This window comes from Notolabrus celidotus, chromosome 4, assembly GCF_009762535.1.
Source record: "Notolabrus celidotus isolate fNotCel1 chromosome 4, fNotCel1.pri, whole genome shotgun sequence".
NCBI lineage: Eukaryota > Metazoa > Chordata > Actinopteri > Labriformes > Labridae > Notolabrus > Notolabrus celidotus.
This window is the reverse complement of record NC_048275.1, coordinates 4,019,459-4,032,601: the sequence shown is the minus strand read 5'-3', so window position 1 is coordinate 4,032,601 and position 13,143 is coordinate 4,019,459. Positions and strand designations below refer to the sequence as shown.

The window sequence follows — 13,143 nt, the reverse complement described above, 5'->3', positions numbered from 1 at the left end:
TTCGTGTTTCTCTTATTTGACGTGTCAAATGAACAGTTCTGGCTCTCATGCTCTGGTCCTAAGTTATCAAAAATCTGAAAACCATCTTGTTTCCGATATAATGAGATTCTAATTCTGGCGTCAGGCAGCTGTAGTTGTTTATTTATAAGAATGTAACAGCTAAGAGAGTTTGTGAATCGTAGAGGACTCACCAGTTGGTTGGTGTGGGTGAAAGACGGACCGGGTCACTGGAAAGAGCCGACAACAATCCTCACTCCCATGCACAGGCTGCCACGAAGAAATCAATGTATGACAAACAGTGAATGAGCTCACACGCCATGTATGGTGAGCACACACACACAGATAGTTACTACAAAGTGAGGACATATAAATATAACTAGGTTAGAATGTCTGTTCACAGACGGACACATTATTTATCTCCAACATCACAAACACGGCCCAGAGGTTCAGTTCAGGGACTGAATTAGCTAAGGGCACACCTAGCAGACAGCTAGCAGCTCCCACCTGTCACTCAAAGAAGCCACGCCCCTAATTCTACCTCCCCTTAACCTTTACTCTAATGTAAACAGGTGAGTTGTATGTAAATTCAGCCTGGTCAGATGTCATGAAGCTGTACATTTTAACATGGGGCTCTATGGAGACTGACCCGCTTTAGGAACCAGCCCCTAGTGGACACTCAGGGAACTGCAGTTTTGGCACACATCCTATAAGCTTCATTGCTTTCAGCCAATTTGTCATAAACTTGCACTTTACCCACAATGCAGCTCAGGCTCGGGTGTTGTCTGTTAGAAGCTAGCTAGCTGTAGCCTATGCTAAAATAATAATAGAGCTATTAAAGGAATAGTTCAATGTTAAACTAGCGTAACGTCTGACTCTGTGAGTGATGTGTGATGATCTCCACAACTCAACCAAAAGAAATTGGACTTTGTAACATGGGGGTCTATGAGGACTGACTCACTTTTGGAGCCAGCCTCTAGTGGACACTGGAGGAACTGCAGTTGTTGCACTTGTCCATTTCTCTGTAATGTAAGTTGCTGTTGAAGGTGTCTTGAGAGAATGATGCCTTGTAAAATGTTGAGTATAAAGTGTCTTTGCTTGCCCCACACCAGACTCCAAAAGTACTTTAATAATTCATCTTAAAACCCACAGCTGAGGGGCAGCGTGACGGGTTTTGTGCGTTGTTTAGTCTTGTGGGAGCCGCAGGTTGTGAGGTGAAGTGTCAGGCAGGAGATCAGTCTGTCTTCTGCGTGGATCCCTGAGCCCTCGCCATCCCTCTGATGCAGCTGCTCCTCTTTCCCCTCCTGTGACCTCCTCCTCTGCTCCCGAGCACAAACCCACTTTCACATGCAGACTGGCTCTACTGTAAAATTTATAACCACTGTTTGACATTGGAAAAATGCAGTGTGCAACATTTTCGCCTCAAGGTAGGAAGAGTGTTGTGCATTTCACCCTCCAGGTCAAGGTCCTGCCCCTCACACCTGTCAGTCATCTAGAGGGATTGTCTCCTTCTGTTGCCTGAGTCTGAGTCAACAGACCGAAGATACCTGAAACTGAAATAATCTGCACTGTTGATGCAACCATGGCCGTTCATTGTTTACAACTCATCTTTTAGCTTGGGCTGTATTGTTAACAGTCCAGTTTCCAACTTTTGCTGAGTCTCAGTTTCACTGTAAACAGTTCCACAGAGGCTTCACTCTGGCTTCCTTCAGCGGTATGAACCTGAAACAGGAACTGATGTTCTTGTGATGTTCTTGTAATTAACAGGTCTTCAGTTTGCTGAAATAATAACATCACGATGCAGATTAGTCAAAAGTCAAAAGTCAAGCTTTGTCAGGTCTGTCCTCAAGAGGAGAAGAAAACTACGTCTACAATGTTTGTTTGTTGAATGGAGGTCTATGAAAGAGGATTAGAGATACTGATGTTTTTTTTTAGCTCTGACCTTCTTCACAGAATGTTCCATTTGTTCTCAGAATTCTGACATCAAAGACAGAATTCTGGAATTCTGCCTTTGATGTCAGAATTCTAGAACACCTGCTGTTGCTCTCCATACAGACTGTTTCTCCTGCTGACACCTGATTGGTCGATATTCCTCAGATTACAGACAGAGACCAGAACCCTTCTCAGACTAAAACCCAGACCCCCTGAGATCCAGATTCAACATGTTTCTGAATCAGAATCTGTAATTACAGGTTAGTTGTAGCTGAAAGTAAAAAGCTTTGTCAGGTCTGTCCTCAAGAGGAGAAGAAAACTACGTCTACAATGTTTTTTGTTGAATGGAGGTGGGATCCATCATTTCTGATGCTGCGTTCCAGGAAGTACATTGTATTCATGGTTAATGGCCGACCAATCACCAGCAAAGAAGGTTTAGGAGTTTTGGGGTGGCCAATCATGAGAGACCCATGTCACCTCGAGCCTTCCCTGTGGACACCCCCCTGAGTTCGGGCTTCTGTCAAAACTCAAAGTACACCCCGTACAGGGACTCTCCTGAGAGAGAAGCAGATCAGGGTGAGCTGACGTGCAGAAGCTCCTGAACATGAGGCTGTTATTCCGGGGGCTGTATCCTCCTGATCCTCCATGGATAAAGGAAGAATTTACATTTATAAAGATGTGCTCTCTGCGAGGACAAGGATTGCTACGACTTTTTCTGGAGGAAAATTGAAAGACCTGCCACCAAGGCTCGGATAAAAAAATATGTCTCACTGTATGCTGATGGAAAAAATGGCGTCACACTCAGAGGTTAATAGAATTTGTAAAAAAAAAAAAAAGATGAGGACTTTATTTTGAAGACCAAGGTGACTGAGAGAGTGAAGTGATCAAAAAAACTTCCTGGACACTCTGTGACGGACTGTGGAGCTTCATATCCTTAAATTTACTTATTTATACTTATTTTTACTCAAAATGTTTCCCTTCCAAGCACAGAGAGAGTGTGTGAGAGTGTGGGGAATTCACATGTCTGGTCTTATCTCCTTCACTTCTTGTATGTATTAAATATACAAGCTGAAATGTCTGAAAGGAGAACATGTTTGAGAACAGATTTTCCTCCTTTGTCAGGCTCTGTTTCTTCATCTGAATGGTAAAACGATGTTTCAGAACAGTTAAAGATGAACTCTTTTCACACTCCATGCTTTATTTACACCACGTTGAGCTATCCCTGCTTCATCAGGGCGGTGTCTCAGCTTGTTTCCGTTTTCGTCTGATGTATTATTCAGCAGTCATGTGACTTTAAAGTTCAAATCCGGACGTGGATATTTGCTGAAACTCTCCCTGTCACTGTCTAATAAATGCTCACTATATAAAGTTTATTTAAGGACTCGCACACTTTATGGAAATGAATCACCTCGCTCCTTTTCCCTCGATAATCCACGGAGGAATTAACAAAGCATCTCTGTCACGGAGAGATTTAGAGCTGGGTCTCAATCACAGGGAGGCATTTAAGATTTCAGACATGGCACTTTCAGAGTCAAACAAGGACTTCTTTAAATCGTTCTTTGAGTATAACTGCTGGATTACATTTACACTGTAGAGCTTTCTAAAGAATGAACTTAACTCTGAAGACATAATGAGATGGACTTTCTCAAAGAAGTGGAGATTTCAACAAAATGTGGATCACCACCGCTGTCATTCAAAAATGATTTGATGCTCAAATAATAATGATCAATCACATATCAGCATGATTTACTGTCTGCAGGAAAAACAGTCTGTATGGAGAGCAAAAGCAGGAGGAACACAATCCAGCGTAACGAGGAGGATTTAATTCTCTCTATAAACAGATATCTGCATGAAGAGCAGCTAACAATCTGTTCTAGATCAAACATTTACACTGAGACACAAATCTGCTTGATGCTGTGTCACTAAAGACAATCAGCGTTTACATTTCCTGACTTCCCTGAACACAGCATCAGAAATGATGGATCCCACCTCCATTCAACAAACAAACATTGTAGACGTAGTTTTCTTCTCCTCTTGAGGACAGACCTGACAAAGCTTTTTACTTTCAGCAACAACTAACCTGTAATTACAGATTCTGATTCAGAAACATGTTGAATCTGGATCTCAGGGTCTGGATTTTAGTCTGAGAAGGGTTCTGGTCTCTGTCTGTAGTCTGAGTAGTATCCACCAATCAGGTGTCAGCAGGAGAAACAGTCAGTATGGAGAGCAACAGCAGGTGTTCTAGAACTCTGACATCAAAGACAGAATTCCAGAATTCTGTGTTTGATGTCAGAATTCTGAGAACAAATGGAACATTCCGTGAAGAAGGTCAGAGCTAAAAAAAACCATCAGCGTCTCTAATCCTCTTTCATAGACCTCCATTCAACAAACAAACATTGTAGACGTAGTTTTCTTCTCCTCTTGAGGACAGACCTGACAAAGCTTGACTTTTGACTTTTGACTTTTGACTAATCTGCATCATGATGTTGTTATTTCAGCAAACTGAAGACCCGTTAATTACAAGAACATCACAAGAACATCAGTTCCTGTTTCAGGTTCATACCACTGAAGGAAGCCAGAGTGAAGCCTCTGTGGAACTGTTCACAGTGAAACTGAGACTCAGCAGGAACAAGGGATAACAATAAATACAACGGTTAATTAGAGTAAATGTTCTTGTTGATTGTCGTTTTAAATCAAATCAAAACACAAAATGAAACCAGAAGACAAACACAAACACTACAGTCATATTTGTGTTGATCTGTGTGACCTCCCGATGATTGTATATCCCAGCTCTAACCGTCTCTCCTCCCGTCTCTCCTCTTCTCAGGTTTCCAAAGCAGCTGCAGACCTGATGGCGTACTGCGACGCCCACATACGCGAGGACCCGCTCATCATGCCCGTCCCCGCCTCCGAGAACCCCTTCCGGGAGAAGAAGTTCTTCTGCAGCATCCTCTGATGACCCGCCGGTAGAGCTGTGCGAGCGCGGGCATGGCGTTTTCTGGCTTACCTGTCTTCACCACACCTGAAGCGACTGGCCGTAGGCGTTGAGTTGAGTTTTGCCAGGCGGACACTCTGTTGTTGGTCAGCTCTGTCCTGGTGGCTGAAGGTTTTTGGGGGGAGTCGGCTACCAAACTGGCAACCCAGTGAGCGTATCATGTCTTGTTAAATAGGTTTGTTATTGCTTTGTTATTAGAGAACAGCCTTGCTCAGTGCTTAATGAGATGAGAGATTTTCTTTTTCTTTTTCGTGCTAGATCTTAACATGCCTCAGGAAACAGAAATTCGCCCAGTGTCTTTGACCTTTTTTAGCATTTATCCCCCTTCCTTTCACCCGAACGAAAAGGCGTCCATCTTTGTTTTACCCGCAGGAACACTCCCGTTAGCTTCTCGTTGCTTTCAGTGAACAGGTTCGCCTATTTGTAGCGACACTTAACTGAAAGCACCACTAAAATTCGGCTCTTCCCTCAGTAGTGGTTTCTGTTTCAATCTGCCTGCAGAGTCACCAACAATTAACCCGCTCGATTTAGTGCTGCAGCACGGATCCAGATCAGAGTAGAGAGACCTCGTCTCACATATAAATTATTTCACTTTGTGCAAACGGCATCGCTAATAAGGAGGAGGTTTCTGCACATCAAGATCTGCTGCATTGAATAATATTTGATGCAAGGTGCAGAGTTAATGTTTCAATGAGGTCTTCAGGGTTATCTCTGTGCAAACAGCCCTTAAGTCAAATTTTATTTATGAATCCGCTCCTCCTTTAATGCGCTCAATCTCTGCTGCTGTGTTTGATTTACTCCTCATACACTCCGCCCGCAACAAATCACAGACTCTGGTTTCGTCCTGCAGCCTTGAATGGAATATTTTCCCTCCTTCCTGCTTCGGTTTGTTTTCTGGGCATGTTTCCTGAGCCTGATTCTTTTTGCCTGTCCTAGAGTGAATGGCAAGGCCTTCGACATTAAAGCCAAACCAGAGGCCTGCATGTTTCTCCGCTCCTTTTTGACAGCCTCCTCTGTTTCCGAGGGCCTGTCGGTCTTTTAGAGTGTACAGTATGTTACAGTGCCAACTTCTGTGGGAGCAGCGTGATCGTCACACTGTCGCCTCGCAGCCTTTTTTCTGTTTCTGTTTGTTTTGGAAGAAAAAGCACACTGTCCAAGAATTTCCTTTAAATGGTAGTTGAATAGCATTTGCTGATTTTTACGATGAATTGTTCTGATCGTTATGAATATTGTTATTATGAGTAGTATTATGAATATTTGTTGCACAGCACTGACAGCTAAATGACGTGTAGTGCTACTAAGCTTGTATGATATTTAGGTAAAAACATTTATAAAACATGCAATTATTGATACTATCTGAGTATTTTTTAAAAACAATGCTAAGGGTCGGTTTACATAAAATGATCCCTGCGGTGGTTCAGGCTTTTTCATCCTTCTTTCTGTCAAATTTAAAGAAACCTCCTCTCGGTACTTGAACAGCCATCGCATTAGGAATCAAACAGACGAATATTATTGGGCTCTTTTTCAGGATACTTACCGTCTTTATTTCCTCTCCAAACCACCTGAGGCTCACCTCAGGGCGCTCCCTCTGACCTCATCTGAAGGATGGTGCCAAATCTGAAACAAGAAATATTACGGCTAGAGATGAATATTGCATGGATTTATTTCTATCTATAACAGAGAGAACTACTATGATATGAGATATTGCCTCTTCATTGACTTTCTGGGTGCTACTCTGCACATATCGGGAGTTTGATATGTCGACGATGTGCAGCTGTATTCATGAATGGTTTAATCGTTTTGGTAAAATATTAGCATTTAAATAGCAGGCTTTGTAAATCCTTTGATGGATCAAATGAATTAAAGGAAACGGCAACCCAAATGTGCTGTGTGTTTGATATTTCTGCCTCCTGTCTCTCACTGCCGCCCGTCTGATCGCACTAAAAGGCGACTAGAAATCGTTGTGGGTCTCAGAGAGGAGTGTGTGTTCGCTGTGTAGTGGAGACCTCCTGTGGCTGAGCTGAACCACAGGCCATCTGGATGAAACGTTGGTGTGTCAGGGTGTTTTTTTATAAAGAGCTATGAATCAATTCAGCCTCAGACCTTTTACTCCGAGGAGCCTTTCAAAGAGAAACAAAGCAGAGACAGTCTGACACGCTTGTTTAATGTCGAGCTTTAAGAACAGATTTACAACCTCAACAGGGAATACACAAAATCTGTCTGCTGCTTTCTGAAATGATCGTTTGGATTACGTAAGAGATAATGTGTAGGGAACAGGTGGTTATGAAAACTAGACTCCTGACAGGTTGAACAGGACCCAGACTCAAACCACGTCCACACGTACACCAATATTATTCTAAAACTGATTCTTTTCACTCTCTCTTTAAAAAAGTCCTTTCAACACCGGAGGAGTTTCTGAATCTTTCTCTGTCTAAGAAACATCTGAAAACACCTTCATAAGGATATCAGACCAGCAGGTGGCGATAGTGTGTAAAGGCTTGTTTATACTTCCGTGTCAACCTTACGCAGCAGTGGTCAGCGCGGACGTGAGCTCTACCTACTTATGCGTCAATGTGTCTGACGCTCTGCAGTACTCCACCGGAACACTTGAGGGCAGTGTGCAGTGTTGACAACTTAGCGACTTTGTCTCTATATTTAGCGAGTTTTCAGACCCCTTAAGCGACAAATCTAGCGACTTTCTCTGGTGTTATTGGAGACTTTTGGAGACTCTTAAATGAAAGCATGTATCGTTCTAAATGGGCAGCGGGTGCTGCAGTGGCCCCCTCCCCCGTCCCAAAGCTCTCACAGACGGCTCAGTCCGAGTCGCGCAGCAATCCCTCGTAGCTGCAGTCAGAGCAGAGATGTTAACCCCTCCGCGTGCAGACTGCAAATAAATCGTCCATGTACGAACACACCGCTGGCTGATCCATTTAGATAGGTAATGTAGATTGTATACAATAAATATCTTGAAAATGATGTGTTTAGTTTAATTTTTTTAGGCTCCTAAGTGTTCTTATAAATATATTTAAGGTGTTTTTTAACCTCTTTTTGTCTCTCCATCGACGTTCCCCTTCTCTCTGACAGCGTCTATTACAATTCAGATTATGCAAATTAGGCGATGACGTCATTCGGTGACTTCTAGTGCCTTTTAGGACAGCCAATAGCTACTCTCCTCACTGAGGAGTTGGCAACACTGTCGGCAACTTGCTTAGGCCTCTGTGTAGGTACAGGGGCTACGCATGCAAATCTACACATGTAGGCTACACCGTCGATCCAGTCTGGCACGTGGATCACTACAGAAGAACATTGTGCACGTGTGTGTTGAGCGTCTTTATTCGTCTTTGAGCTGCGGTATAAATATGAAGAACAGTGCGGTGTCGCTCTAAACTTCTAATCAAACCGAACAGTACCAAGCAGACGTAAACAAACCACCATCTTGGTGCATGCACTGTACATACAGACAACTACTGCCTCAAGCAGGTACCTCAACGTTTCTAAAACTTTCGTGTTTGTCGTCCACACGAAAAAACGACAAAACTGAGTTTTCAGAAATCTCTAGGTTTTTGAAAACCTCAGTTTCAAATTACTTAAAGCTCTGTTACTTTAAAGATATCATGTTCTGTAGATGATGAAATCCACTAACTCTGTCACTTTACTCTGAGGAACATTATTCTCAAACTGTTGATCTGTTCACTCACGCAGTCTCACAGATTGGTGAACCGTCATGTGACTAACCTGTTGACCAGTAACCTCAGTAGTTGGGAGATGTTCCATGCTGGCATCAAATTTAAAATTAGCATGGGGCGCTGGTGGCCTGGCGGTCTGGGCGCCCCATGTGCAGAGGCTGCAGACCTCGTCGCAGGGGGCCGGTTCGTTTCCCAGCCGGTCGACCATTTCCTGCATGTCTTCCCCCTCTCTCTACTCACCACATTTCCTGTCTCTCTTCAGCTGTCCCATAAAATAAAGGAAAAATATATTAAAAAATGTTTTTGCATAAATTGCTTCTCAAACAATTTGTCATCTTTTCTCTATTTACAGTTAAATGCAGGTTTAACTGATAAATTATGTTTTTATCAACATTTCAAACAGTTTCCTGACTTTTTTGTGAATTCAATTTGTCTGTTTTGAAAATTGGAAATACCTGAGTGCATCTTTCGACACTCCTGAAGACCGTCGTCATTTATAAGAGAAGTCAGGTATACCTTTGAGATTCCTCTAAATCAATTCTAGAGAAGCCGGATGCTTTAAAGAGAAGTCAGGAGAGGATATGTGAAGCCTCGGCACAGCTGAGGTAAGGAACATAATCTTCATTTATTTCAAACGTAAGGCCCTGAAAACCTTTCCTCTGAGTCAGCCTCTCGCTGTGACTGATGGCGTTCCACATGAGCAAAGATTTGTCTCCTGAACTTAACATGCAAACTCCTCTCTCCTCAGACCCTCCAGTTAAATAAAAAAAGACACTTGATGGAAATTGTAGGTATTGCAGGACAGGAAATGTTTAAAGTTCCCAAATCTTATATTAGAAATTCATGAATTAGGTTTGCGTACGATGTGGTGTGTTCTCAGCTGAGACCTGAGAAAGAAATCTGGAGGAACAAGCTGTGAGTGTTTGAGCGCTGCGAGGTAACAGTGAAGAGAGAGAGAGATGCATACACTTGAGATAGAGCGGTATAAATAGAGATAGATAAGGAAGAAACATAAATAAAAGTTAAATCAGAGTGGAGGACGTAAATAACAAACTAGGATAGACGAGGAGGGCTGATATCTGCAGAGGAACAGGATGTGCGGATGTATTTCTTGCTCTGAAAAGCCATCTCCTTTCAGATGAATGATGATCTGCAGAGAGGGAACTGAATCATTGTAATGAGTTTATTTGTGAATGTGACTCCAAAAAGAATTATATAATGCACAGGAAAGTAATTATCCCTGGGGCAGTGGGTTATCTAACACAAAGATTTGGTGCTAGAGCAATTTTCCAATTTGGGCAGTGATCCCCAAAGTGTCTGCAAAATACAAGAGATAAGAAGTACTGTCATATCTGCACAGTGCAACGTTTTTCAGCAGCATTTCTGCTCATAACACCTGAATACAGTGTTTCCTGTTAGACTGTGACAAAGCCAGCTTAAAAATATAAAACAAGGAACACAAGATTTCTGCTTTTGGAAGGTTCGTCTTGAAATTTGGGAACGAGAGGGTGATCGCCCCCTTGGTGCGTCTCTTGTAGGTAAAACATAAAATGCTGTCTGGAGTCTGTTTCAGTGGAAGATGTGAGAAACGCTCCTGTAGCTCTTCCAGTGGAGAAAGTGAGATTTTGTGCCTCCTCATGTTCCCATTCAACATTCACCAGATTTACCGGATATTCAAGAGTTCTTGTGGAGGACCTTTAAATGAACCCCTTTCTGGTTACTGAGGGTTGAGTGCACCAACTAGCTAGGTCGTATCTCTTACGTTGGATTTAGCTAGGACAGACTCTTTGACCAGAACATACGCCAAGTGCACCAAGCAAGACTTGGACTGGGCGTAGCTGCACCTGGTCTTTTCGTGCACGTTTTCGTGAACATTCGTGTTCGCCTAACGCACTTCTATCCCTCACCTCGAAAAAATCTTCTGAAAAAATATTTCTTTTAAAAAGCTCTGTTGGCAAAAAAGAGAGAGAACACAGTTTGCCCTGAGCGTGCTCGGCCCCGGGGGAAGTTTAGGGGTTGGTTGGTGGAGGGATTTTTTTGGGATGTTTGTTAGCACGGCGATGACTTCATAGCTTCTGACGGTTTGGATAATACAACAGTGGCCTAAACTCATGACACTAAAAAATGTTCTCTCAATGAAACTAAACGTTCATAAACAAACTGAAGATTTCAGCTAAATTTGCGAGGTCTGTAACCGCTTCCTGTTACTTCCTGTTTCTGTCCGACATGCCGTAGTCGAGAGTAGAGCTCCTTGATTAATTCAAACAGGACTTCCCCGACAAAATGAAAATGAGACCTGATGCTGCCTTCAAGTGGAACTCGTAAAGTTGTGTGCATGACAGGATTGGCGTTCAACACCTGATAAAGGTGTTCGGTAACCACTACCGAACACCTTTATCAGGCAACCCGGACAAAGAAATATCAATCATTGTCTTTCTTGCTCTCTCTGTAAAAATGCTAAAAATCTTATTTTTATTTATTCATGCTGGAACGCCGTGAATGAAACAGAAAAAATACGACAAATATAACAAACTGTATTAACTAGGGATGTACATTTTAAGTATTTTCCGTGATCGATTTTTGGAAATGTTAACGATCAATTATCGATTAATTGATAAAAAAACATTATTATTCTTACGTCAAAAACAATGCCAAATAGGTTGTTTTCCCCCTAAATTTTATTTTCTACAGCAACAAAATGCAAATAACTGACGGGATTGAATACGGGCACATGTTTGACACGCAGAATATCAACGATCAGGCTCATTAAAATATTCTCCGCGGACATAATCTTATAAACTGAAGGCTCATAATACTAACAGAAAAGTACTTCAGACTCACAGTGTCCAGTTTTCTGTCTACTCGTTCTTATTGAGAAAAATAAACATGTGTATTCGGTCAGGTGTCAGCCGGGAGCGCAACCGGGTCATAATCAGCTGGAGAAAAGCTCAGATGGCTCTGATGTTGCTGGTCTGTAAACGTAGCGTACCTGAATTTCCCACCTGTCTGTTGCCTTTGTATCCAAAGGTGGAAATATCCTGTTTAAAGTAGTCAACCTTCGTGTCCGTGTTGTTGTTGGCAGCAGTTTTGTATTGATCCTCTTTTAAAAAGCGCACGTGGAGACCTGACGCGCAGCCGCCAGCTGAGCGTCTCCGCTGTGCGCAACACCTTTAACAGCTGATTCACATCCAAACATGCTTTAAACTTAAAACACCTCCCTGATAGATGAGTGTAATATGAGACCACATGATGTTTGTTCCACGTGACGGAAAATTGATAACAAAAATGTGTTTCGAGTAATTTCTTAACAATCAATTAATCGATAATCAATTAATTGTGGTCATCCCTAGTATTAACACTTGTTGTGTTGCTATAACTGCTTTTGGTTTCATACGTGGCTAACATCAAATTACGTTGTACAAGCTGTGCTCTAACTTACGTTAGCTATTTTAGCTCCTCTAACTACAGACCCTGTCAGTTACATAATGACGTAATTTATTCATGTGAAACTGGACTCCATGGGCGCCACCATTTCTGGAAACGCCATCAGACACATCCCAACTCGTGACCTCGAAGTTTTCGGAATAATACTTCCACTTACGATGTTGTAGATACGATAAGAGGGCGCATTCGTACGGCCACTTATCATGAATACGGACAATTCAAAGGCACCGTTCAAATCAGCTTGGTGTGACCATGGATTACTCTCTTTTATCTTAACCTACTTTCGCTAATCGTCCTGTAATTAAGTCACGCCGTTTTCTCGGTGACTGTTATTTTTACGTTAATACCACCTTCGGATAGGCCGACAAATCTGCTGTCACAGACTCAGGTGTAACACAAACAGGGATTCAGTCTAACTGGTGCAAATGAAGAAACTTAAGGTCGATCATGACTGTCGTAACAGCGCTAAGTCCGATGTAAGTTACACTCAGGCGTACGCCCAGCTGGAGTTTGAAACACAAGTCCAAATTTGTAACCTCCAAGCTAACACTAGCTCACCTTTATTTCTGAAGAGCTCACAACATGGACTTCAAAATGCTTTAACACAACTGTCCGTGCAAAGGGGCCCTTTTCATGTTTTGGCACCGGGCCCTCTAACATCCTGAGTACACCCCTAGAAAGAAAAACTCATGTTGTGTATACTTTTTACACGTTTAAAGAAGCATTTCATGCCATGATAAGCTGATTTTTCCTGTATTACATCCTTTCTATCTCATATAAAGTGAATTCACTTTATTGTAAGCACTATAATAATCTATTCCTACAGATCTAAGATACCTACTAATGTGAAATATATTAAAAATGACATTTTCATGCAATTCATGACATCATATGTTCTGATTTTAATTGGGAGTACTCAGATTAGGCATGTTTTATCAGCAGAAGGACTTCTTTTGTGTCATAATGAGACGTTTTCTCCAGCCTTCACTCTCTTAATCATCATTCCAGTGTATTTGACCGTTTTAAAGCTCGGCATCAGAGATACTCTTTTAGATTTACTTCTGAAAAACGAGGTTTAAAGGAAAACAA

General features: G+C 42.2%; 1 protein-coding gene across 3 annotated transcripts in view; it reads left to right on the top strand.

Annotated features, from left to right (window-relative positions):
* Window positions 1-6,806, top strand: part of LOC117811217 (guanine nucleotide-binding protein G(I)/G(S)/G(O) subunit gamma-4) — a 17,072-nt gene extending 10,266 nt beyond the window's left edge. For all 3 annotated transcript variants that reach the window (XM_034681368.1, XM_034681367.1, XM_034681369.1), the window contains exon 3: window positions 4,757-6,806. In XM_034681368.1, coding sequence (XP_034537259.1) covers window positions 4,757-4,885 — 129 coding nt within the window. In that variant the 3' untranslated portion in view covers window positions 4,886-6,806. The remainder of the gene's footprint in view (window positions 1-4,756) is intronic.
* Window positions 6,807-13,143: the final 6,337 nt, after the last annotated feature.